Source organism: Eleutherodactylus coqui, chromosome 1 (genome assembly GCF_035609145.1).
Source record: "Eleutherodactylus coqui strain aEleCoq1 chromosome 1, aEleCoq1.hap1, whole genome shotgun sequence".
In the NCBI taxonomy this organism is placed as follows: Eukaryota; Metazoa; Chordata; class Amphibia; order Anura; family Eleutherodactylidae; genus Eleutherodactylus; species Eleutherodactylus coqui.
In genome coordinates, this window is record NC_089837.1 from 299,970,409 (window position 1) to 299,996,751 (window position 26,343).

The 26,343-nt window shown below is 46.7% G+C and overlaps 1 protein-coding gene across 2 annotated transcripts; it reads left to right on the plus strand.

The window, feature by feature from the left end:
- Positions 1 to 2,586: 2,586 nt before the first annotated feature.
- Positions 2,587 to 21,880, plus strand: LOC136573277 (N-glycosylase/DNA lyase-like). Of its 2 annotated transcripts, none has more exons than XM_066574575.1 (7): positions 2,587 to 2,693; positions 13,130 to 13,512; positions 13,960 to 14,139; positions 17,026 to 17,204; positions 18,433 to 18,580; positions 19,529 to 19,578; positions 21,742 to 21,880. In XM_066574575.1, the coding sequence occupies exons 1-7, from the start codon at positions 2,632 to 2,634 to the stop codon at positions 21,826 to 21,828; spliced, it is 1,089 nt and encodes a 362-aa protein (XP_066430672.1). In that variant the 5' UTR covers positions 2,587 to 2,631; the 3' UTR covers positions 21,829 to 21,880. The 2 variants fall into 2 exon arrangements, with proteins under 2 accessions (XP_066430672.1, XP_066430679.1); XM_066574582.1 differs by having other exon boundaries at positions 18,464 to 18,580.
- The last annotated feature ends 4,463 nt before the right edge of the window (positions 21,881 to 26,343 follow it).

Here is a 26,343-nt window from a genome sequence, read left to right on the forward strand (position 1 = left end):
GTGAAACTTTACTTTTCTTTTACTTTTTCAACTTTTTCGCGATCACCGGTATCCAATGGATAGCGGTAATCGCGGGCCCGGGGACCGCTCACAGTGGTCCCCGGTAACACCTCCTGGTTCCCGGCTACCTTCAGGAGCCGGAAGCCAGGAGATTTTAAATTTGCCGGGGACACCCGGGCTTCTGCGCGTGCGCGTGACGTCATCGCCTGGCGCGCATGCGCAGAAGGCCGCCGGCGGGTCCGGGAGGACCAGATCTCCGGGGGACACCGCCGACAAGCCGTGTGAGTATTTTCAGCTGCCGTGATGGATCCGATCCATCATAGCAGCTGAATTACTACTTGTTTACACTGTTTTATTTACTTTTTTGCGATCGGCGCTATCCATTGCATAGCGCCGATCGCAATACCGGGGGGGACTGCCCGCATCCTGGGATGACAGCTCCATGCTGTCGGCTACCTGCGGGCACTGACAGCATGGAGCTGTCACGTCCTCAGGCCAGTGGGCATTAATCCAAAGAGGATGCATAAAACTACGTCCTCTAGGATTAAAGCCCACTTTCTGAGGACGTAGTTTCCCGATGGGGCAGTCGTTAAGGGGTTAAAAAAGTTTTACTAATTATGAAAAAAAAAAACGGTAATAAAAGTAAAAAAAATCCTTTTGCTATTTTATAATAAAAGAATCGAAATAATAAAACAAGAATACATATTTGGTATCGCTGTGCCTGCAAAAGTCCGATCTATCAATGTAAAACATTATATACTCCACATGGTGAGCGTCGTCAGAAAAAAAAGAAAGAATGCCAGAATTGCACTTTTATGGTCACTTCGTCTCCAAGAAAAAATGTAATAAAAAGTCATATGTACTCCAGAATGGTACCAACGAAAACTACAGGACGTCTCGCAGAATATGAGATGTAGCATAACGATGTCAACGGAAAAACTAAAAAGTTATAGCTGTCAGAAAATGGCAGCAGATAGTAATTTTAAAAATTTATTAATAAAAGCAATGCAACAAAAAAAACTTGGTAAATTTGGTATCCTAGTAATCGTGCTGACCCTTAAAATAAAGTTATCAGGTCATTTTTGTTGCAATGTTTACACCGTAAAAAGAAGACGCAATCAAAGATGGCGGAATTTAAAATAAAAGAGTTATGATTTTTTAAAATTGCACAGGAAAAAACAAAAATGGGGGGAAAAAAGGTGACGGTCCCTAACCCCTTCCCTCTATATGACGTACATTTACATCATGCAGCATTGGGGTATTATGAAGAGAGATCGTGGGGCGCCTGCTGTTTATTACAGCTGACACCCGCGGGCAATAGCTGCAATCAGCAGCACAGCCAATCGCGGTTTTTAACCCTTTAACGCCCTGTGTGAGATTGCAGGAAGCTGTGCTGGTGGCAGCCAGGGATGGATTGATAGGCTGCCTGTCAGATTGCAGTATGATGTAATGCCATGGCAGGAGCGATCAAGTTGTGGTCCTAAAAAAAAAAAGTTTAAATCAGATCAATAAAGTTTTACTAATTGTGTAAAAAAAAAAAATAATAATAATAAAAATTTAAATCACCCTCCTTTTGCCATATCTATAATAAAATCTAAATCATAAAACAAAAATACATAATTGGTATCGCCACATCTGTAAAAGTCTGATCTATTTACAGCGCATTATTTACAGCACACAGTGAACTTCGTCCGGAAAAAAAAAGAACATCAGAAATGCACTTTTTCAGTCACAGTCTCCCAGAAAAAATGCAATAAAAAAGCGATCAAAAAGTCTTATGTATTCCGAAATGGTACGAACATAAACTATAGGATGTCTCGCCAAAAATGAGCCCATACTCAACTATGTCGATGGAAAAATAAAAAAGTTTTTGCAGCAGAGAATAATTCTAAAAAATTAAATGTCTTGTATTTTTTTCTTAGTAGTACAGCAAAAAAACACTATAAAAGTTTGGTATAATAATAGTAGTGACTCATAGAATAAAGTTATTGTGTCATTTTTGTTGTAGCTAGAAACAGGATGCACTGAAAGATGGCGGAATGCCGTGTTTTTTTTGTTTGTTTGTTTTTTTAAAATTTTACTCCACTTAGAATTTTTTAAACATTTTTCAGTACCTTATAAGGTACATTAAATAGCACCATTGAAAAATACAACTCGTCCCGCAAAAAACAAGCCCTCATACATGGACAAATAAGGGAGATACAATTTTTTAAAAGGGGGGAGGAAAAAACAAAAGTAGAAAAAAAAGGCGCTGCATCTTTAAGGGGTTAAAAGAGAATTATTTTTTTCCCTTTAACAAAAATATTCCATAGGGTGCGTTCAGACGCAGCTGCAGATTTACACCAACGTTACGGAAACGGTGCGGATTTCACCCTTTCCATAGAAGGGGTAAAGTCCGCTGCAGATCTGCACCAAAAATGATACGGAAATGATGCAGACTTTCCACTAGGTGTGAACGTACCCATAAATGGATTCTAATTAGTGATCTTTATCTCTAGCACGTTCATATAGCAGTGCAGTAGTCGGTGTATGACTGGATACGCAGATAACATCACACTAACTTCTGCTTGTCATTCTTACAGGATGAAACATTTATCGTCTCTGACAATCTGCCCGCATCTCTGGCGCTCCATGCCATGCCATCTCTCTGAGCTCCGCCTGGATTATGTTCTGGCAGGTGGTCAGTCTTTTCGGTTGGTTTGGTTTTGTTGTATTTTTTGTTTCTTTTATAAGTGTAACATATTCCTGATAACAAGTAAATGAACTACGTTTGTCCCCCTTTGTGACTGCAAACTTCTTGCAAATTCGTGACTGGAAAACTCTGTAGCTTATCTCCCGCAGCCTCATTTTAGCACCCTTACTTTTTCCGGAACACATTAGGCCTCATGTCCTCGGAGCGGAATCCGACCCTGCTTACCCGTTTGGGTCTTCTGTGTGTCTGTCTGGATCTTCAATTTTCTTCACTGCAGATGTGTGCAGGAGCGCCAGCCATCGCACATGTGCAGTGGAGATTTTTTTTAAACTCCTGCTTTACCGTGGGAACCGCACTGCAATGGAGCATGCTGCGACTTGTTTTCTGTGTTAAAAGGTCAGCAAAACAAATCTGCATGCTTTTACCCCTTAGTGACGGCCCCATAGTGTTTTTACATCCTAGCTAAGTGGGCTTTAATCCCAGAGGATGTAAAAACATGCATCTTCTGAGGATTAAAGCCCCATGGGCTGTGGACGTGACAGCTCCATGTTGTCGGTTCCAGGGGGTAGCTGACAACATGGAGCAATCATGAGGGCCCACAGGGAGCCCCCACCCAGCAATGCGATTGGTGCTATCCGATGGATGGCGCCGATCGCAATAAGGTAAATAAAAAGTTAAAGTTTCGGCTCCCCTCACAGAATGTACCCATGAGGGAGGCTAAAACTACTCACCTCCATCCTGCGTGATGTCCGGCGACAATCTGGGCTGGAACGGACCATCCGACTTCTTCTGCGCATGTGCGCCTTAGTTAAAATGGCGACGCATGCGCAGATAACCAGCCATGGGGCATTTGAAATCTCCTGTTTTCCGGCTACTGAAGGTAGACGGGAGGCAGGAGATGTTGCCGGGCTCCGTGATCGCCGCTATCCAATGGATAACGGCGATGATGAAAAAGTTGTAAAAAGTAAAATAAAGCTAAAATTTCACCTCCCTCATGGATCAGATCCATGGAAGAAGTTGAAAATACTCACCCTCATCCTCCATGATGTCCCCTGGCGATATGGTCCTTCCAAGACCTCACGTCACCTTCTGCCCATGCGCGCGCCCGACATTTCTGTACAAAAGTGCCCTCCTTCTCTTACATTTAGAAGGGATACACGACCCACTTAGAAAGATGATAGGACATATTTTTATGTCTGCATTAGAGATGAGCGAGCACCAAAATGCTCGGGTGCTCGTTACTCGGAACGAACTTTTCGCGATGCTCGAGGGTTCGTTTCGAATAACGAACCCCATTGAAGTCAATGGGCGACCCGAGCATTTTTGTATTTCGCCGATGCTCGCTAAGGTTTTCATGTGTGAAAATCGGGGCAATTCAAGAAAGTGATGGGAACGACACAGCAACGGATAGGGCAGGCGAGGGGCTACGTGTTGGGCTGCATCTCAAGTTCACAGGTCCCACTATTAAGCCACAATAGCGGCAAGAGTGGGGCCCCCCCCCTCCCAAAAACTTTTACTTCTGAAAAGCCCTCATTAGCATGGCATACCTTTGCTAAGCACCACACTAGCTACAACAAAGCACAATCACTGCCTGGATGACACTCCGCTGCCACTTCTCCTGGGTTACATGCTGACCAACGGCCCCCCCTCCCCCCCACAGCGCACACCAAAGTGTCCCTGCGCAGCCTTCAGCTGCCCTAATGCCACACCACCCTCATGTCTATTTAGAAGTGCGTCTGCCATGAGGAGGAACCGCAGGCACACACTGCAGAGGGGTTGGCACGGCTAGGCAGCGACCCTCTTTAAAAGGGGCGGGGCGATAGCCCACAATGCTGTACAGAAGCAATGAGAAATAGAATCCTGTGCCACCGCCATCAGGAGCTGCACACGTGGGCATAGCAATGGGGAACCTATGTGCCACACACTATTCATTCTGTCAAGGTGTCTGCATGCCCCAGTCAGACTGGTAATATGTACCTTAACAGTAACCGCGTTGGTGGTAATGTGGTGGTGACTGCGGACCTAGTAGCACGGTTTTATTTTGTTGGTTTTCAGAATGTGGCCAGGATTAAGTGGGCCGTGGCTGGGGGATGGTGGGGGGGCTCTCTTGTAGTGTCGGTAAAGGTGAAATTCTTGGACTGGCACCAGACGAACCAATGCAAAGGCATTTGCCAAGAATGTTTTCCCTGTTGGAGGAGGAGGGGGATGTTTTTGAGGCACTACGTGTCCTCTCCACGTGTCTGTGGTTATATGCAGCTTAACAGTAACCGCGTTGGTGGTAATGTGGTGGTGACTGCGGACCTAGTAGCGCGGTTTTATTTTGTTGGTTTTCGGAATGTGGCCAGGATTAAGTGGGCCGTGGCGGGGGGATGGTGGGGGGGCTCTCTTGTAGTGTCGGTAAAGGTGAAATTCTTGGACTGGCACCAGACAAACCAATGCAAAGGCATTTGCCAAGAATGTTTTCCCTGTTGGAGGAGGAGGGGGATGTTTTTGAGGCACTACGTGTCCTCTCCACGTGTCCGTGGTTATATGCAGCTTAACAGTAACCGCGTTGGTGGGAAATGGCCTCGCCGCCATCATGTCTTTGGGAAGCCTCTGTTTCCACACCCCAGAGACATACCATTAGCAGCGGTATAGGCAGAGCCCAGAATTCGTAACATTTCAGCCGTAGCATTAGGACAGGCCCCACTAACATATCACTAGCAGCATTATAGTGGGAGCGCAGTCTTCGTTCCATGTCAGCAATAGTAGCACTCAAGACAGGCCCCAGTAACAATTCCGAAGCAGCAGTATAGCGGGAGCGCAGTCTTCGTTCCATGTCAGTAATAGTAGCACTCAAGACAGGCCCCAGTAACAATTCCGAAGCAGCAGTATAGTGGGAGCACAGTCTTAGTTCCATTTCAGTAGCTGCAGTATAGCCAAGGCCCAAGTTACATTTATGTAGCTAAAGTGTAGGCCAACCCCACACACACTTCTGTACCATGAGTGCAGGCGAAGAACATACAAATTGCTATGATTACACTGTAGGTGAGGGCCCCAAAACATTGGTGTACCAACAGTACTAATGTACCTCAGTAAAAATTGGCCATGCCCAACCAAGATGGCAGGTGAAACCCATTAATCGCTTTGGTTAATGTGGCTTAATTGGTAACTAGGCCTGGAGGCAGCCCAGTTTAACGAAAAATTGGTTCAAGTTAAAGTTTCAACGCTTTTAAGAGCATTGAAACATATAAAAATTGTTTCGAAAAATTAGATGAGTGAGCCTTGTGGCCCTAAGAAAAATTGCCCGTTCAGCATGATTACGTGAGGTTTCAGGAGGAGGAGCAGGAGGAGGAGGAGGAATATTAGACACAGATTGATGAAGCAGAAATGTCCCCGTTTTGGATGGTGAGAGAGAACGTAGCTTCCATCCGTGGGTGCAGCCTACGTATTGCTTACGTATCGCTGCTGTCCGCTGGTGGAGAAGAGAAGTCTGGGGAAATCCAGGATTTGTTCATCTTGATGAGTGTAAGCCTGTTGGCACTGTCGGTTGACAGGCGGGTACGCTTATCTGTGATGATTCCCCCAGCCGCACTAAACACCCTTTCCGACAAGACGCTAGCCGCAGGACAAGCAAGCACCTCCAGGGCATACAGCGCGAGTTCAGGCCACGTGTCCAGCTTCGACACCCACCCAGTAGTTGTAGGTGGCAGAGGCGTCACGGAGGACGGTCGTGCGATCCGCTACGTACTCCCTCACCATCCTTTTACAGTGCTCCCGCTGACTCAGCCTTGACTGGGGAGCGGTGACACAGTCTTGGTGTGGAGCCATAAAGCTGTCCAGGCCCTTAAAGACTGTTGCACTGCCTGGGCTGTACATGCTGCTCGATCTCCACACCTCCCCTGCTACCTGGCCCTCGGAACTGCGCCTTCTGCCACTAGCGCTGTCGGATGGGAATTTTACCATCAGCTTGTCCGCCAGGGTCCTGTGGTATAGCAACACTCTCGAACCCCTTTCCTCTTCGGGAATGAGAGTGGGAAGGTTCTCCTTATAGCGTGGGTCGAGCAGTGTGTACACCCAGTAATCCGTAGTGGCCAGAATGCGTGCAACGCGAGGGTCACGAGAAAGGCATCCTAACATGAAGTCAGCCATGTGTGCCAGGGTACCCGTACGCAACACATGGCTGTCTTCACTAGGAAGATCACTTTCAGGATCCTCCTCCTCCTCCTCCTCATCCTCCTCAGGCCATACACGCTGAAAGGATGACAGGCAAGCAGTAGGGGCACCGTCAGCAGTGGGCCAAGCTGTCTCTTCCCCCTCCTCCTCATCCTCCTCATGCTCCTCCTCCTCCTCCTCCTCCTGAATGCGCTGAGATATAGACAGGAGGGTGCTCTGACTATCCAGCGACATACTGTCTTCCCCCGCCTCCGTTTCCGAGCGCAAAGCGGCTGCCTTTATGATTTTTAGGGAACTTCTCAAGATGCATAGCAGAGGAATGGTGACGCTAATGATTGCAGCATCGCCGCTCACCACCTGGGTAGACTGCTCAAAGTTTCCAAGGACCTGGCAGATGTCTGCCAACCAGGCCGACTCTTCTGAAAAGAATTGAGGAGGCTGACTCCTACTGCGCCGCCCATGTTGGAGTTGGTATTCCACGATAGCTCTACGCTGCTTATAGAGCCTGGCCAACATGTGGAGCGTAGAGTTCCACCGTGTGGGCACGTCACACAGCAGTCGGTGCACTGGCAGATTAAAGCGATGTTGCAGGGTGCGCAGGGTGGCAGCGTCCGTGTGGGACTTGCAGAAATGTGCGCAGAGCCGGCGCACCTTTACGAGCAGGTCTGACAAGCGTGGGTAGCTTTTCAGAAAGCGCTGAACCACCAAATTAAAGACATGGGCCAGGCATGGCACGTGCGTGAGGCTGCCGAGCTGCAGAGCCGCCACCAGGTTACGGCCGTTGTCACACACGACCATGCACGGTTGGAGGCTCAGCGGCGCAAGCCAACGGTCGGTCTGCTCTGTCAGACCCTGCAGCAGTTCGTGGGCCGTGTGCCTCCTATCTCCTAAGCTGAGTAGTTTCAGCACGGCCTGCTGACGCTTGCCCACCGCTGTGCTGCCACGCCGCGCGACACCGACTGCTGGCGACGTCCTGCTGCTGCTGACACATCTAGATTGCGAGACAGAGGTTGAGGAGGAGGAGGAGGAGGAGGAGGGTGCTTTAGTGGACGAAGCATACACCGCCGAACATACCAGCACCGAGCTGGGGCCCGCAATTCTGGGGGTGGGTAGGACGTGAGCGGTCCCAGGCTCTGACTCTGTCCCAGCCTCCACTAAATTCACCCAATGTGCCGTCAGGGAGATGTAGTGGCCCTGGCCGCCTGTGCTTGTCCACGTGTCCGTAGTTAAGTGGACCTTGCCACTAACCGCATTGGTGAGGGCGCGTACAATGTTGCGGGAGACGTGGTCGTGCAGGGCTGGGACGGCACATCGGGAAAAGTAGTGGCGACTGGGAACTGAGTAGCGCGGGGCCGCCGCCGCCATCATAGCTTTGAAAGCCTCCGTTCCACAACCCTATACGGCAGCATCTCAAGGCTGATAAATTTGGCGATGTGGACGGTTAACGATTGAGCGTGCGGGTGCGTGGCGGCGTACTTGCGCTTGCGCTCCAACACTTGCGCTAGCGACGGCTGGATTGTGCGGTGCGAGACATTGGTGGATGGGGCCGAGGACAGCGGAGGTGAGGGTGTGGGTGCAGGCCATGAGACAATTGTGCCTGTGTCCTGAGAGGGGGGTTGTATCTCAGTGGCAGGTTGGGGCACAGGGGGAGAGGCAGCGGTGCAAACCGGAGGCGGTGAACGGCCTTCGTCCCACCTTGTGGGGTGCTTGGCCATCATATGTCTGCGCATGCTGGTGGTGGTCAGGCTGTTGGTGGTGGCTCCCCGGCTGATCTTGGCGCGACAAAGGTTGCACACCACTGTTCGTCGGTCCTCAGGCGTCTCTGTGAAAAACTGCCAGACCTTTGAGCACCTCGGCCTCTGCAGGGTGGCATGGCGCGAGGGGGCGCTTTGGGAAACAGTTGGTGGATTATTCAGTCTGGCCCTGCCTCTACCCCTGGACACCGCACTGCCTCTTGCAACCTGCCCTGCTGCTGCCTCCCCCTCTGAAGACCTGTCCTGAGTAGGCGTTGCACACCAGGTGGGGTCAGTCACCTCATCGTCCAGCTGCTCTTCCTCCGAATCCTCTGTGCGCTCCTCCCTCGCACTTACTGCGCTTACTACTACCTCACTGATAGACAACTGTGTCTCATCGTCATCGTCCTCCTCACCCACTGAAAGGTCTTGAGACAGTTGGCAGAAGTCCCCAGCCTCATCCCCCGGACCCCGGGAACTTTCCAATGGTTGGGCATCAGTGACGATAAACTCCTCTGGTGGGAGAGGAACCACTGCTGCCCAATATGAGCAGGGGCCCGAGAACAGTTCCTGAGAGTCTTCCTGCTCCTGAGCATGTGTCATTGTAGTGGAGTGAGGAGGCTGGGAGGAAGGAGGAGCAGCAGACAGAGGATTCGGATTTGCAGCACTGGACGGCGCAGAACTCTGGGTGGATGATAGCTTGCTGGAAGCACTTTCTGCCATCCAGGACAGGACCTGCTCACACTGCTCATTTTCTAATAAAGGTCTCCCGCGTGGACCCATTAATTGTGCGATGAATGTGGGGACGCCAGAAACGTGCCTCTCTCCTAATCGCGCAGCAGTCGGCTGCAAAACACCTGGATCACGAGCTCGGCCTGTGCCCACACCCTCACTTGGGCCTACGCGTCCTCGGCCGCGTCCATGTCCTCTAGCCCTACCCCTACCCCTCAGCATGCTGTATTACCAGTGATTTCACAGCCAGGAAATAAATTGGCGCAAGCCTGCAGGCCAAATAGAATTTTTTCCCTGGTTTTTACAAGGAACACCCACACTGCGTGTATTCAATGAATACTAAGTTTAATAACTGTGTTGTGGCCCAGCCAATTTGTCCCAGAACTGCAGTGATGCAAAGTAATTCGCTACCTACAGCAGATCAGGGATTTCCCATGCAGGAAAAAAATTGCCGCACGCCTGCGGTAAAACGTAGCTGACTGCGTCTGATTTTTTCTGAACGTTCAGCGCACAGCACACACGTACACAGAGCCCTGAGTACTGTCAGAGGCAGGCCAAATAGAATTTTTTGCCTGCTTTTTACAAGGAACACCCACACTGCGTGTATTCAATGAATACTAAGTTTAATAACTGTGTTGTGGCCCTGCCAATTTGTCCCAGAACTACAGTGATGCAAAGTAATTCGTTACCTACAGCAGATCAGGGATTTCCCATGCAGGAAAAAAATTGCCGCACGCCTGCGGTAAAGCGTAGCTGACTGCGTCTGATTTTTTCTGAACGTTCAGCGCACAGCACACACGTACACAGAGCCCTGAGTACTGTCAGAGGCAGGCCAAATAGAATTTTTTGCCTGCTTTTTACAAGGAACACCCACACTGCGTGTATTCAATGAATACTAAGTTTAATAACTGTGTTGTGGCCCTGCCAATTTGTCCCAGAACTGCAGTGATGCAAAGTAATTCGCTAACTACCGCAGATCAGGGATTTCCCATGCAGGAAAAAAATTGCCGCACGCCTGCGGTAAAACGTAGCTGACTGCGTCTGATTTTTTTCTGAACATTCAGCGCACAGCACACACGTACACAGAGCCCTGAGTACTGTCAGAGGCAGGCCAAATAGAATTTTTTGCCTGCTTTTTACAAGGAACACCCACACTGCGTGTATTCAATGAATACTAAGTTTAATAACTGTGTTGTGGCCCTGCCAATTTGTCCCAGAACTGCAGTGATGCAAAGTAATTCGCTACCTACAGCAGATCAGGGATTTCCCATGCAGGAAAAAAATTGCCGCACGCCTGCGGTAAAACGTAGCTGACTGCGTCTGATTTTTTCTGAACGTTCAGCGCACAGCACACACGTACACAGAGCCCTGAGTACTGTCAGAGGCAGGCCAAATAGAATTTTTTGCCTGCTTTTTACAAGGAACACCCACACTGCGTGTATTCAATGAATACTAAGTTTAATAACTGTGTTGTGGCCCTGCCAATTTGTCCCAGAACTGCAGTGATGCAAAGTAATTCGCTACCTACAGCAGATCAGGGATTTCCCATGCAGGAAAAAAATTGCCGCACGCCTGCGGTAAAACGTAGCTGACTGCGTCTGATTTTTTCTGAACGTTCAGCGCACAGCACACACGTACACAGAGCCCTGAGTACTGTCAGAGGCAGGCCAAATAGAATTTTTTGCCTGCTTTTTACAAGGAACACCCACACTGCGTGTATTCAATGAATAATGTATGTCTTCTGGCCCTGCCTACACAATTCTATCCCTGTAGTATTAATGCCGGGTGCAATGCTCTGCACAGCCGGTTTTGAGAAAAAAAAAAAAAAATGCAACACTGCTAACAGCAGCCTGGACAGTACTGCACACGGATAGATGTGGCCCTAGAAAGGACTGTTGGGGTTCTTGAAGCCTACACTAACTCCTAACACTCTCCCTGCCTAACCCCCACTTCTGTCCCTATTGCAGGGCGCAATGCTCTGCAGATCCAATTTTGGAAAAAAAAAAAAATACTGTGCTAACACAGTACTGCACACTAGTAGATGTGGCCCTAAGAAGGGCCGTTGGGGTTCTTGAAGCCTACACTAACTCCTAACGCTCTCCCTACAGCAGCTCCAGCACGATAGTACTTTCCCTCAGCTAAGTCACAAGGCATGTGTGGCGAGCCGCGGGAGGGGCCGACTTTTATACTCGGGTGACATCTGATCGCCCCAGCCACTCACAGCAGGGGGGTGGTATAGGGCTTGAACGTCACAGGGGGAAGTTGTAATGCCTTCCCTGTCTTTCAATTGGCCAGAAAAGCGCGCTAACGTCTCAGAGAGGAAACTGAAAGTAACCGGAACACCGCGTGGTACTCGTTACGAGTAACGAGCTTCCCAAACACCCTAATATTCGCACGAATATCAAGCTCGGACGAGTACGTTCGCTCATCTCTAGTCTGCATCTTACCTAATTGCCAAACATTGGAAAAAAACTGTTGACCCCGACATTAGAAAACCTTCAAGACTTACTGACATTGCATGCCTGGATGGGGAAATTGATGGCAATTCATTCTAATTACTTGCCAAAATACGAGGATATGTGGAATGTATGGCTATGAAAGTATACTGGATAGACGTATAGAGAGTAGAGATGAGCGAGTATACTCGCTAAGGCACATTACTCGAGCGAGTAGTGCCTTAGCCGAGTATCTCCCCGCTCGTCTCTAAAGATTCGGGGGCCGGCGCCGGTGACAGGTGAGTTGCGGCGGAAGCGGGAGAGAAAGATCTCCCCTCCGCCAGCCCCCGAATCTTTAGAGACGAAGAAGGAAGACTTCAGCAGCATTGAAGGTGCAAAATTGTAGGTAGTTTTTATTCCTCCATCACACACAAAAAGACAAGCAACGTTTCGGCCATCTTGGCCTTTCTCAAGCTTAATTACAGAGTGGTAACACTCACATATAAATAGTACAAGAGTAACAGCCAATGAAACATATACACATCACAAATAATCCTCCCCTTCTCAGGTGAAATCTATTAGCTTCATACAAACATCATGACGAGTATGGTCCAGTGCCGCCCTCCATTCCACATAGTCCACCAATCAGAGATGCATATGCCGACATACCTCCTTCTTGGGGGTGGTCATCATGAGAATGCATTAGGAGATAGATCGCTACGTCACGCGTCGCATAAACGGCAACGCGTCACGTGGATGGTAACGTCATTATGTCCTTCTCAGACATCATATGCGCCGATATGTCTGCATAACGCAGACGCGGGATTTTGCATCAGCGGCCGCGAGACCACAACAGCGCGTCCCCGTATACCATGTAGAGAGTGCATGCGCCGATGTATCTTCATAGTACAGAGCCACATATGATGGATCAATTCAGCCTTAGCAGCAGTTCTCCACGGGGGAGTGCTGATAACATTGTTTCCTGATGGAGAACAAAGGATCTGAGCTCAGATAAGTGCCCTCTGGCTATTAACTGCATTCAGCTAAAGGCTTCATTTACACACTAAATAGCTATTAAGTAGCTGAGTGGCTACTTAATAGTTTATGCAAAATGATCGCTCAAAGCTGTCACTCAAACTGCCGTCTGAGCGATCATCGCTCCTTGTAAATGGGCCTTTATAGCTTTTCATAACAATCAGTACACTTGTGCCTATTGTAGACAGAAAAGTTGTGAACTAACTAAATTCTGCACATCTCCAAATTTTATACACCATTTACATAAATGAGGCCTGCTGTAGATAACCATACGTATAGCGTTTGTTGTATCAGTGCATATTGAAAAATTCTAAATTACAGTTATTTTTTCGCCATGAAACATTTAGGTGGAGAGAAAGCAGTCCCGGGTACTGGACAGGGGTATTACATGGACATGTGTGGACTCTGACTCAGAAAGGTGGCCACTTGTGGTACGCAGTGTATCCCAGCCCAGGGACAATGGAAAGTCGGGTGGAAAAGAGCACTCAGAAGAGGTTGGCAAAACGAAAGCTGCCCCATACTGTCCCAGAATCAATAAAGCGGAAAAAAGACACCATAAAGCAGGAGAATGAGGAGGTAGCCGGAGATGATGGCTCTCTACATACAGATTGTACCAAAGACGGTGACATCCTGCAGGATTACTTCCAGTTGCACGTTAGTCTCAGTGAGCTCTACAGTTTATGGGGAGCGTCTGACCAGACCTTTCTGAAAGTAGCTCAGGAATTTTCAGGTAATATACATAATATAAAACCCTACATTTTTTACCTGTGTCATCCAGCCATAAATGCAGAAAACGTTATTAGGGACCTCTCACTCTATTTATAACTGAGAAATTTGGTATGTGGGCTAACTTAAATTCCCAGTCATGTTACAAGGCCTGTTAGCAGCTTGTACATAGACTTCTAGGGAAGCTGCCTTCTAATAAGTGATGCTGCTGAGACATTATACCATTCTCCATTTGCATACCAAATTTCCCAGAGGAGCATTGCATGACCTATTAGTCTCCTTGTGCCTGCATGTCCTCCTCCACAAGGAGAAAGAGTACCTCTCCCTAATTACAGAAAAATGTAGTATTGAATTGAGAAAATACCCTTTAACTAACTAAAATGTTAATTTCAGTGTGTGTCTGTGTATTTACATACATATAATCTGTAATTGCCATTTGTCTGTCTTCCAGGAATTCGAGTTTTGCGTCAGGATCCTGTAGAATGCCTTTTTTCTTTCATCTGTACCTCCAACAACCACATCTCTCGCATCACTGGAATGATTGAGCGATTGTGCACTGCTCTGGGAAGAAGGCTATGCCAACTTGACACGGTGGAGTACTATTCATTCCCCACACTCCAGGCACTGGCAGGCAGGTAACATGGCAGTTTTCATCTGACTGGCTATGCATACAAAAAAAAAATCAAGCACCTAGAAGGAATTGCCCTTTGCTGCAAAACTCGGCATGCAGTTACATCTCAGGCAGATATACAAATGATTAGAAATAACCTAGTGCAAAACAGCTTTAACATGTTAAAGAGTCTTTATACTCACAAATGAGCACTTTAAAAAAAGAAATATCAATCGTTTAGAATCCACTTGGCAAATGACAAATGTATCAAAGTCTTCTGTAGTTTGCAATCATCAGAAAGTCACAGAATTTTTACACAAGTAGTGTGTTGCTCAAAAATGTTGAAAATTGTTGCTTTTCTACGCTTCTTACTCCACTTTTATAAACTGTCTAGAAAAGGAGGCTTGGGTGGGGTGAGATTTTTTTACAAACATTAAAGAAATGTGAGACTTTAAAAAAGTTGATACCTTATATGTTTTTTTTTGTTAATAATAAAGGTCTTTTTGCAATGAAACTAACTTTTCCACTTTTTTTAGATGCTTATTTAGTGCAGTGTAATATACTTTTGACAACACCTGATAATCGCATTTCTGGGTGCTGATGAGTGACAGGGGGAACCCCTTTCCCTGTCAACCACTTTCATGGTGTGATTGCTGTTTATCACAGCATGTAAGGAGTTAAACGGCAGGGTCAGAAGTTTCTCTGCACCTGGGCCTTTAGAGCAGGAGCCCTGCTGCCAGTAGACAGGTAAGCCCTGGCTCTTCCAAGTATGGGAACTCCATGCTGGCTTTAGGCTAAGCCAAGACCAAGCCTAAAGGCCCATTTAGACACAACGATTATCGCTCAAAATTCGCTCAAAAGCTGCTCAAAATGTTCGCCCATCGTGCAGATTTCGTTAAGCTGTCGCTCATCAGAAAGACGATGATTAGCCTTATCAGGGATTCACAGCGGGATACAGCTGATACTATTGTTTCAGCTGTATCCCGCTCCCTATTAACAGGCTTGGTATGAAGACCAGCTCTGTTCTCCATACCTGGCACGGAGCGCTCGGCTGTATAACTACCAGGCTCTCCGAGCCGAAAACATCTGGATGCAGAAGACAAGCAGGGACAACCCACTTGTCTTCTGCATCCTCCGCTAACAGCGCAAGGTGATCGCTCATCTTGAGCGATCATCTTGCGCTGTAAATGACACCGATGATCGCTCAAAAGTCGCTTGAGCAACATCTTTTGAGTGATTATCGTTGTGTCTAAATAGGCCTGTAGGCCCCTTGGTGATAAACAGGTCTCTCAATATGAGGAAGTGGCATTGTGCGTGTATACAGATGTATGCGTATCGCTAGGGGGCTAAAAGGTATTTTCTAATGGGATATTTGGTATATTTGTGTATAATTTTAGTATATGGATTGCATATTTGTGTATTGAAATATACAAATTTTATACTACTATATACCATTTGTAACGTACTGCAATTTAGTGTGATACTGCTGTCAATAAACCTATTTACCATAAGATAATGTTGGGTTGTTTTCTGTTATCGTTTACCTTATATTGTGCCTCAAATCACAACAAACTTCGGCCGCCTGCAGACGAGCGGGTCGGATCCGGCGGCGAGAATTCTCGCCGCGGGACCCGAGCGCCTGCAGAGACGAGCGCGTACTCACCCGCGCCCGGCGGCCCCGGCTCTTTCATGTGCCGGCTGCCAGGCAGCCGGCGCATGCGCCGACCGGAGCCGGAGGCTGGGTGAGTGATGTTTCTGTGCGAGGCTCTGCGAACCCCGCACAAAAATAGGACATGCCGCGGTTTGTTTGCCGCGCGAGATTTCGCGTGGCCAAACCGCGGCCGCCTGCATAGGAGTGCGTATTGTAATGCACTCCTATGCAGGCTTTTAGTGGCGGAAATCCCGCTGAGGGATTTCCGCCCGTGTGCAGGCGGCTTTCCCCATACAGTGTTGTGACAATTTTTGGTAAAAATGGATTTCATGAGCCTAATAATATTCTAAGTTTGCTGTAGATGTTGCACTCCCATAAATAAGCTGCTTGGAGCTAATATGTTTGTTCTGAATATTCAGTACATCCCTGTTGGTGACAACAGTGTACCAGTGCTGACTGAAGGCTACTCTGCCCAATCGGCTGTATTCTTTCAAGCATTACTGCTTACTGAACATTAATAGTGTACACGGTTAAAGCCCATTTACACAGGACGAATGTCGAGCAAACTATGCCCAACACTCGTCCCCGCATGCACTCGCTCCCATGCTATCACACAGGAGCAAGTATCGCTGGCTGACAGAGCGGCCAGCAGGTGGGCGGAGAGGCTGCAGGAAATTTATCTCCTCGCTCTTCCCCCTGCCTTTTTCCATTCACATAACATAGCGGCCGTTCAATAATAAACAGCTGCTATTTACACTGAATGATCATCGTTCAGCTCATCGTCCATGCAGAATAAGTGATGGATGATGAGCTGAACGCTGGTCGTTCAGTGTAGATACCAGCCATTCAGTATTGAACGTCCGCTGTGTTCAGTTAACGGAGAGGGGCGGGGGAGAGCAAGGAGAGTAATCTCCTTCTGCTGCCTCGCTGTGAGCCAACGATACTTGCTACTGTGCAGTAGCATGGGAGCGAGTATGTACGGGGACAAGTGTCAGGCATCGTTTGCCCGACATTTGTCTCGTGGAAAGGGGCCTTTACTCATTATTCTTATTTGCATATGCCAAGATATAAATGACTCCTAGTGTGCCAGATAGGTGTAAGATGCTAGAGTACTTTTATATATACTCAGCCAAATGTCATATACTCTACTAAATTAGTTAAGCTGTTTCCTCTAGCCATGTGTTTCGATGCAAATACAAATGGTCGTGGTTATAGTAAATCCAAATGTATGATGTTTTCTTGTGTTTATGTTGCAGCTGATGACACTGAGGCAAAGTTACGAGATTTGGGTTTCGGTTACAGAGCAAAGTTTGTCAGTGAGAGTGCCAGGTCAATTTTACAGAAGCAAGATAGTGATTGGTTGGACACCCTTCGACTGGTTCCCTATGAGGAAGCAAAGTCTGCTTTATGTGCCCTGCCGGGGGTAGGAGGCAAAGTGAGTGTGATATTTTCACTTTAGAAGCTATGACCATTCAGTACAAGTAATAAAAATGGTTCTTGTTTGAACTAAAATTGTGTTACTTTGTTAACTTCAGTCTGTTCCCCAAATCCAATCCAAATGTTTGGGGACATTTGATCTAGTGGGGATTCCATCAGAATTGGTAGAAACATATCTACTATGCATGAGCAGCTTTAGCAAAATGTTCATGATGAAGTTAGCCCTTAACTGCACATATTATTACTAACCGGGCAATCACTGACACACAAAACTGCAGGCGTGCTTTAAAAACGCACCTCTTCAGGGAGGCGTACCATATTCCCTAAACCAAACCCCTCTGTAATCCACCTGATAACATGCTCCCTGTCCTACCGACTGCAGTTCCTGCTAGCCGCCATCAACCGCCCCTGCAGTCCTACTGATTCAGCCCCCGCACGTATTGTCTGACCATTGTCTATGTGTATAGCCTCCCACACTCTCCACCCCGCCATACCGTGCACATCTCCAGCCCCTTTACCTTCCGTATCCCCTTATTATCTGTAGTATGTAAGCTCGTTGGAGCAGAACTCTCACCCCTAGTGTCTCCATCAACTGGTTACTACATGTAGCCGTGGTTACACGAAATGTGTTGGCACTATATAAATAAAGATTATTATTGTAACCTACTAAAGTAGCTGAAAAGACTGGAATTGCCATCAGTAGTAGATTACAGTAATATTAGGCCTGATGCCCACAGCCAGGTCGGATTCTGACTGCAAAATATCGCAGCGGAATAATACCCGGCGCCCACCAAAGACCCTATACCCACCTCACCGAACCCACTGCAAGTGTCTCAACTGGCACGCATGCACAGTGCAGTACATGACGCTCTGCGCTGTGACACGGATTCTTGCTGTACTTCCTCAGTGCTCACTGCAATAGGAGCCGTCCGTGCTATTTTTTTTTTTTTTCTGCACAGAATAGAACATACTGCGATTCTACCCTGCAAGCAGAAAATCGCAGTTGATTTCCCTCGTAGACAGGGGAGAATCGTTTACCACAGCATGTCTATGGATTGGCATTGCTGCAGAATTCGCGGCAGGTGGCTGACCACGAATTCTGCAGCGATAATCCGTCCGCGGGCATTCGGCCTTAAGGTACTATAATGATGGATCTCGCAGTTGTTCAGACTGCACTGTTAGTTCCAGAATACATGCTTCTATTTGAATTTGGTATATTTTTTTAGGTTGCAGATTGTGTTTGTTTGATGGCTCTAGATAAACCGGAGGCGGTACCTGTGGACACTCATGTATGGCAGATTGCAAAAAGAGACTATTTACCTCAGCTCGGTCATGGCAACAAGACTCTCACAGAGCGGGTTTACCGGGAAATTGGTATGAACATTCAAGAATTGTTGGGAAGATTTATGTCTTTCATGTCCATTTCCAGTTTTCTGGGCAATGCAGATAGGAGTGAGGTACATGGCACAGAGGGTAGTTGGTTGGCAAGCTGACCTCTCAAGGACATTGATTTAGTGCCAAGTAGCAGCTGCAAAAACATAAGATTTTGTAATTTATAAAAAGAGAGACCGAGTGTAATATTGTTTCTAAAAAATCTCTTGTAAGACCACATCTTGAATGCAGGAGGAAAAGATATTTGTATGGTGTTTGCAGATAAATAGAGAAGATTAGGAAGTGAGTTGTCGGTTGTTGATACTGTCAGTCTTTGCTGACAGTGGAAGCCAGTTGACCGCTGCAGCCAGAGACTACAATGTCTTTGTTTCAAGCTCCTGGCATCATGGTGCCCAGGATGTGAGCGTTGATGCCAGGAGAACAAACAGTTGGCTCTGTTTAAATGCAGCAGTCACCTGGCTTCCGCCGTCAGCAGAGCCCGGGTTGTCGCGGAGGTCGTTACACACATTTTTCTGAGAGCGAAGAGAGGGGAGAATCCTTTCTTTTGTTTTATTTTATGCCATGGGCATCTGTTCATAAATTTAGTCACCAGTCACTTCATTTTAGCTCATTGAAGCCACTAGTAAATGACTTCTCGCTCAGTATAAACAGGCAGCCTTTCATCTTTGAACAACTTCCTCTTCGCAGTGAACAGAGGTGGGTCGGCGTCGGGAAGAAATCTTTTCTGCGCTCTGTCTCTATTCACTCAATCGTCACTTCTGTGTGAAAGCATAGTCGTCCAGTGGAAAAGTACCCTAAGCTGCTCTCTGACATTCAGTGATGTATGATTGATCTGAGAAAGATTGAACTTGAAAGAAGTGTGTTTCTTATTTTCAGCCTAAGTAATTCTGTAACTATCTAATATGTCTTTTCATATTTCTTGCTTTTCAGGAGATTATTTTCGCAGTATTTGGGGTCCCTACGCTGGATGGGCTCAAGGAGTAAGTTTCATTTGCTTATAAGACTTCAATCACATATACAATTTTTGTGGCGGTTTGAGGTGGAGTTTTAGTGGCATTTTTGATGCAGTCTTTTGAGCCAAGACAAAAATGAGGGGATCCCAGGAATCTTAAGCGAGACGATCTTTGCTGGCGGGTCACAAAGAAGTTAGGGCTTCTCTGTGTCACCTTGCCTTTCAGAGGCAGGGAATCAGCAGGGGAGTTAGAGCAACCTGAATGTCCCTCCTCAGTGGAGTTCTGTCACCCTGCTAACCCTAAAAGTCCAAGGAATTCCAGGATTTGGAGGACCTGCAGCAGGAAGGTCTGCCTCCTATGCATACTAAGCTAAAACTGATTTAGCTTAGTGGCCACAGGAGGAATATAGCTGGTAGGAGGAGTTACCTCCTTTTTTGCTTAGTGTCTGCCTCCTAGTGGCAGGAGCTATACCATAAGGTCTTCGCTGTATCCTCCAATGAGAAAAATTGTCTACAGGTGCATAAAGTTGACATCTATTTATTTTCTTTAATCTACAAACATGTTGTGAAATGAGCCATACAGATGGGTCCTGAGTTCTTAGTTTTTTAGACTAATGGTGGAAAGTTCACTTTTAGATGCAAGGTGAATATGAATTTTGTGTACTGCCTAAATATCTGTCCTATTGATTAAAAATGATATAAAACTTGTTTTTACAGTTGAATTAAAACTCTAGAGTTGATTTGCAAATCATGGTCTAATCGAGCTTTCTGTTGCTGCTGTTATTTTACTCATTGGCACCACAACTAGTTTTCTTTTTTTTTCATCCTTGACTTCCAAAAGCCATAGTGTTTTCTTGTTTTTATGTCAACTAGTGATGAGCGAGTATACTCGCTAAGGGCAATTGCTCGAGCGAGCATTGCCCTTAGCGAGTACCTGCCTGCTCGAGAGAAAAGGTTTGGGTGCCGGCGGCGGGCAGGGAGCTGCGGGGGAGAGCGGGGAGGAACGGAGGGGAGATCTCTCCCCCCTTCTGGCTGCCGCTACTCACCGCTCCCCCGCGCTGGCACCCGAACCTTTTCTCTCGAGCGGGCAGGTACTCGCTAAGGGCAATGCTCGCTCGAGCAATTACCCTTAGCGAGTATGCTTGCTCATCTCTAATGTCAACGTAACCATATGTGGGCTTGTGTAAATCGCAATGCGAACAATTTTTAGGTTTCGTTTCTACGAAGTTCACTGCAAGTAAAATGGTATGGTATCTGTCAGTATGATAATGCAAATAAGGGAGATGGAATAATATCTCCACAGTGCCACCTATTGGAGGGCAGCATTCCTTCAAACCAAAGTTAGACTCTTTATATTAGCCTTGTAACAATGACTGAGAATTAAAAGCAAAGCCAGACTCCATGAAAAGATAGCTGTTTCGGGGTATTTATAATGGCGATACCAAATTATAGAAAGCTTTTGTTATGATTCTTGGGGGAAAAAAATCTGTTTTGTAAAATTGCTTTGTGTCAAAAGTCTCTAAAACCCATAGCTTTGTTATTTAATGGAGCTGTGTGACGTTGGTTACAGGTTACCATGACAATCCCATGGTGGCATTTTAATGACCACTTAGATGCCTAGATCAATAAAGAACATGGCATCCAAGGAAGTAAACGGCTGACATAATAGTGACCTCTGATCCTAGCCGTTGAGGGTGAGTGCCAGCTGTATGAGCCTGCTCCATACACTTCTTGGGCACATCTACACTTCTTGCGCGCATCTATCATAAAAATATGACAGATGGTATCAAGGTGTTAAAATTGATAGCCTATCCTTAGGATAGGTCATCAACATTAGATCGATGGGGACCTGACTGTTGCCACCCCAGATGAACAGCTTCTTTAAGGAACTTCCTTGTTTACCAGGCAGATTCCTGTTTAGTAACGGCTTTGCTTGATACTACAGCTTCTTCCCATTCAAGTGAATGGGACTGAGACGAAATATCTGGCACCAACGCTCCTAATAAAACTAGGGCTGTGCTGTACAGAGCATTGTAAACAGTCATGGTGGTGGCCCCTTCAGAGAGCTGTTAGATGGTGGTGCTGAGAGTCAGACGCCACCGATCTGATCTAAGGATAAGCCATCCATTTTGAAGAATTGGAAAACCATTTTTTCCACCTCTTACTAATTGCATTTTTTTTTAATTTACAGGTTTTATTTTGTTCAGATCTAAAGAAATTCAGAGAGAGTTCAGGATATAAACCAAACGCAAAAACAATAAAGAAGCTAAAAGGATAAAAATAGTATTTCTTTTTCTTTTGTGTTTTTCTATACATAATCATTATTTCCCTGTGTACAACAGAAATAAAGTATTAATTCTATATTACTCCTGTGTCGGTTGTATAAGTTTTATAAATAAATTTCAAATGCAAAACTTCTTTGCAGCATATGGTACAATGGTACAGTCACTTAATAAATATACTAACTAGCAGAATAATGGTTTCTGGCATCTTTTCCAATGTTGTAGGGTTTTTCTTTAAACTCCACAGATGTTAGCCTTAGGCTGTCCAGGTAAACAGTATAAGGCCGGGCTCACATGAACATATTTGCTTTGCGTATTGCATGCGCAATGTACACACGCCTAATATGTGGTAAATGGCGTCAATGAAAGTATTTTATTTTAGTGCCTAAGAGAATTATTGTTCTCTAAGGGTGTGTTTGCAACCCAGTAAATGCACAATTTTTTTACGCACCGCATTACCATACGGCCATGTGAGCCCGGCTTAACATTGCTAACTAAATTTTGTTCCCATAATGCACAGATTCTAAATTTATTGTAGGCTTCACTATACAAAGTTTTTTGGTAATTAGATCCTGTTTCGCAAGCAGCAGAAAAACATGTGAACTAATGTAACTTTTATAGTTTAAAAATGGCACCAAACTCTCCAGGAAGGCCCCTTTGTGCCATTGGAGATGCCCACATTTGAGATGTAGAAAGCCTCTGCTACAAAATTACTTTTCAGCTGTGGCCCTCTACAGCAGTTGTTTAAAACATAATCAGCAATACTCACATAAAAAGACTCAAGATCTGTCGAACACCATCAGGAGCAACCTCTCCATTAGAGGGATTCATCTAAACAAGCAGACCCACAAACCAGCACTGTATGCAGACAACATGCTCCTCTACATCACATCTCCGAGAGTAGATATCCCTATGCTTCTACAAGAATTTTCTAATATAGTAGGATTAGTAACTTCAAAATTAACATTCAGAAATATTAAATATATCTATCCCGGTGGGGAAAGTGGAACACTTCCCATTTAGGGCGCCCACCCACTGGCGTTTGCTTTTTCCGCGGGGAAAAAACGCAGCGTTTTCTGCGATTTTTCCGCGCGTTTTTCGCGGCGTTTTCGCGGCTTTTCCGTTAATTTCCATTGACATTCATGGGTGCATTAGGAGAAAAATAAGGACACATATGCAACTGACAGTTCCTATGTTAAAAACGCAAACGCAACGCAAAAAAAACGCCAGTGGACAGGAACACATGTTATCTCTATGCCTGTGCAGGAAAAACGCAAAACGCAGGTAAAAAAACGCCAGTGGGTGGGCGCCCTTAGGTGGAGAAACTCGTCCATAAAATATTTAGGAATCCAGCTTGCAGCGACCCAAAACAATTGGCAACTGCATCATAGACATTTGTCAACATTCTAGGACTAAATTCTGTGTGGAAGTGGAGCAGGCCAAAAGCCCTATTAGAATTAAGGGAGCATTCTGGATACCAGGGGGACTGAATTGAGGGAGGATTGGCGCCTCAACTTTAATACAGACATTGCTACATGCCTGGCATGGGTGAGCTAGAGGGAGTTTGATGATATCGAGACCGGGACTATTTAACCCACTGGTAAGGAACCCCGATCTGTTAAAAGGAGTACACAGTCTGCCAAGGAGATCCTGGTTATTGTATTTCCATTTACATAACTATATTACCATGCTTGCCCCAAACTCTGACCAGACAGTACATCTCACATCATTTAAAAGACAATGCACAGCAGAGAAGGCACCCACACACGTGATCGTACTAGTGCACACGCTCCTGTTGGATGGTCGGATGAGGAACTCTGACCCTAGTTGGATCAGGAAGTGGGACGAGGCATTGGGGAGGACTGTTCCCAGAAAGCTCTGGTCTAAATCTTATGCCCTGTCAAGTAAAATGAATATATCGCTCAACTTCAAAATACTTTCGCAGTGGTATAGAACCCCGGTCAGACTGCATAGAATGCACCCCTCAGTCTCGGAACAGTGCTGGAGGGAGGTGTATGTCAGGCAGGGGCTCCATGCTACGTATGTGGTATTGCCCCCTTTTGGCAAGATGTTGCCCAATTATACCAAGCCATGTGTGCATCTTCACTGCAGTTCACACCGGAATTGGCACTCCTATCTATCCTCCCTGGTCTAATCTCCCAGTTGAAGAAAGGTCTGCTCAAACACTTTATTATGGCAATGAGACAGAGATAATCCCAGGATATTGGAGGCAGAGCATTGCTATTCTGAGAGTGGTGTGGTTGGAGCCCATGGACTCCGTGATATAGATGGAGGAGCTTAGAAGCAGACAACTCAAAATGCTATTGGGCCATCTGGGTGGAGTTCCAAGACTCCCCCTCTCTCACATCTTGGTTGAGGAGTGGTTTGATGACATAAGAGATCCCAGGTGAATTTTCATGAACAGTATTGCTCTATGTCCCCAGGGTATTTTTCCCTTCCCTAAAGTCCCCTACTAATCCCTCTTTCAGATTTTCTATTCAACTTATCTGGCTTTCCTCTTCAAACTACTTCTGTACTTTCATATAATTTTGGACTAAAATGGACAAGAGGGGAGGGGTTGGCGCTCGGCGAGCTATCTTAGGGGGACCAGACGGCGGAGAGAGAGGGGCTGGACGAGTAGCCCCCAGACAAGACACAGAAGAATGTTGAAATGTTTATTTTGTTCTATACATAAATAAAAGGAACAGAAGAAAACGCCAAATTAAGGCTGTCTGTCCACAGGCGGGTTTTCATTGCATTCCCCACGGCGATAATCCAGATGTGGGGAACGCAGTGAAAGCTCTCCATAGCGTTGCTATGGAGAGCACTTCCCCCCTGTCCACCAGCGGCTGCGACTTGCCGCGATTCTCCGCGGTCAGCCTACCTGTCCTACTCCTACTCCCGCGCATCGGTATCCCGCGACGGACATCCACCACAGGATACCACAACGCCTGTGGACCGGCAACCATAGGTGTGCTGAAGGACAACGATGAGTCTTATCAGGGATTCACAGCGGAATACAGGTGATACTATTGTTTCAGCTGTATCCCACTCCCTGATGACAGGCTGGGTATGAAGAACAGAGCGGTCCAGCTATGTTCTCCAGACCCCACACGGTGCTCTCTGCTGTATAACAGACGGGCGCTCCATGCAGAGAACAGCTGGATGCAGGAGACAAACGGGGACACCCCGCTTGTCTTCTGCATCTTCCACTCAAAGCGCAAGGCTGTCTAACAGCTGGGCGCTCGAATCAGGGAACAGCTGGATGAAGAAAGCAAGCAGGGACACCCCGTTTGTCTTCTGTATCCTCCGCTCGGAGCGCTTGGCTGTACAGTCTCTCCGGTTATCCGCAAAAATAAAGTTAAAGTTCTGGTTTCCATATTCTTTTACAAAAGATAGCAGGAATGGAGGCAATAGTTTTCAGATCTCAGCATTCTCTTGTTGGATCAGTATCCACGGTGGGTACTGGCTTTCAACATAGCCGTCTCCATTAAGGTATCGTTGCAGGCTTCCTAGACACTTCCTCACAGGAGGAGCAGCGGTAGAGGAGGTGGATGCTGAAGCAGAGGGTGCACTCTCTGGCCAGATAGGGTCCCATTTCTTAGACTCCCTCAGGCAGTTCTCCGGCTGTGGGGAGACCGGTGTAGACGGTACATAAATGGGTGCTGGTAGTGGCAGAACCAGCTGCTGCAGCTCCGGCTCGTCGCCCCGATAAAAACGGGGTTGAACAGGAGAATAGCCAGCAGAAATTCCAGGAATAACTCTGGCTGCCAGCTCTCCTGGGTCAGCATTCTTGTTAGTCTGCCGAGACAAGTCTAGTGGTTCGCTGGTGGCAGAGGAAGTCTCCTCCTATGTGCGGTTCTCAACTGCAGACTGTTGCTCCATGGCAAGGGAGATCCCCCTACTTTTTCCACAGCCTTCGTGGGACCTCCTTGGTGGGAAGTTTTCGTGGGCTCTTGTGGTGGTGAAGAAGAACAGCAAAACTGGGCGACATTTTGTGCAGATATATTAGCTTCTCCCTCCACAGTTACGGAATGTAAACGTGGCAAGATAACAGGGTCTAACAATTTCACACGCCCTTTTCTCAGGGCGTAATGCATCCTGGCAATATAAGAATGAGATCCAGGTGAAGAATTTTCTTTTTGTCTCTGCATTCTTAGCAGATGGCTCAGTCTTGTCTCTCTGACACTTCTTCAGAGAACTCAGTGGACTGGAAAAAACAAAAAAAATTCCTAGACACTCAACCTTTCTCATCACCGGTCTGGAAAATAATGGCTGAGGCATTTTCTCTCTGATCTTTTTATACAGGCACATTACACCCATCCTGTTCCCATAAGGGAAGAACGTGACCCGTCCAGGCCACCGCTAGGGTAGCCGTCATGGGTAAAACAATTCAAGCGGTGTTGAAAAACTACAGTTCGATGTCACGTGACGCCACCGTTCCTTCCTCTGCGGTGATACTGGATAATAAAATGAGAGTTAACACATACAGAGTATAGATGTAAACAAAG

Excerpts from the sequence above, each read along its gene's own strand:
- LOC136573277 (XM_066574575.1), top strand. The coding sequence starts at position 2,632 with ATGCCATGCCATCTCTCTGAGCTCCGCCTGGATTATGTTCTGGCAGGT. Across the intron at positions 2,694-13,129 it reads GCAGGTGGTCAGTCTTTTCG|GTGGAGAGAAAGCAGTCCCG; the intron begins GTTGGTTTGGTT and ends TGAAACATTTAG. Across the intron at positions 17,205-18,432 it reads TGCCGGGGGTAGGAGGCAAA|GTTGCAGATTGTGTTTGTTT; the intron begins GTGAGTGTGATA and ends ATATTTTTTTAG.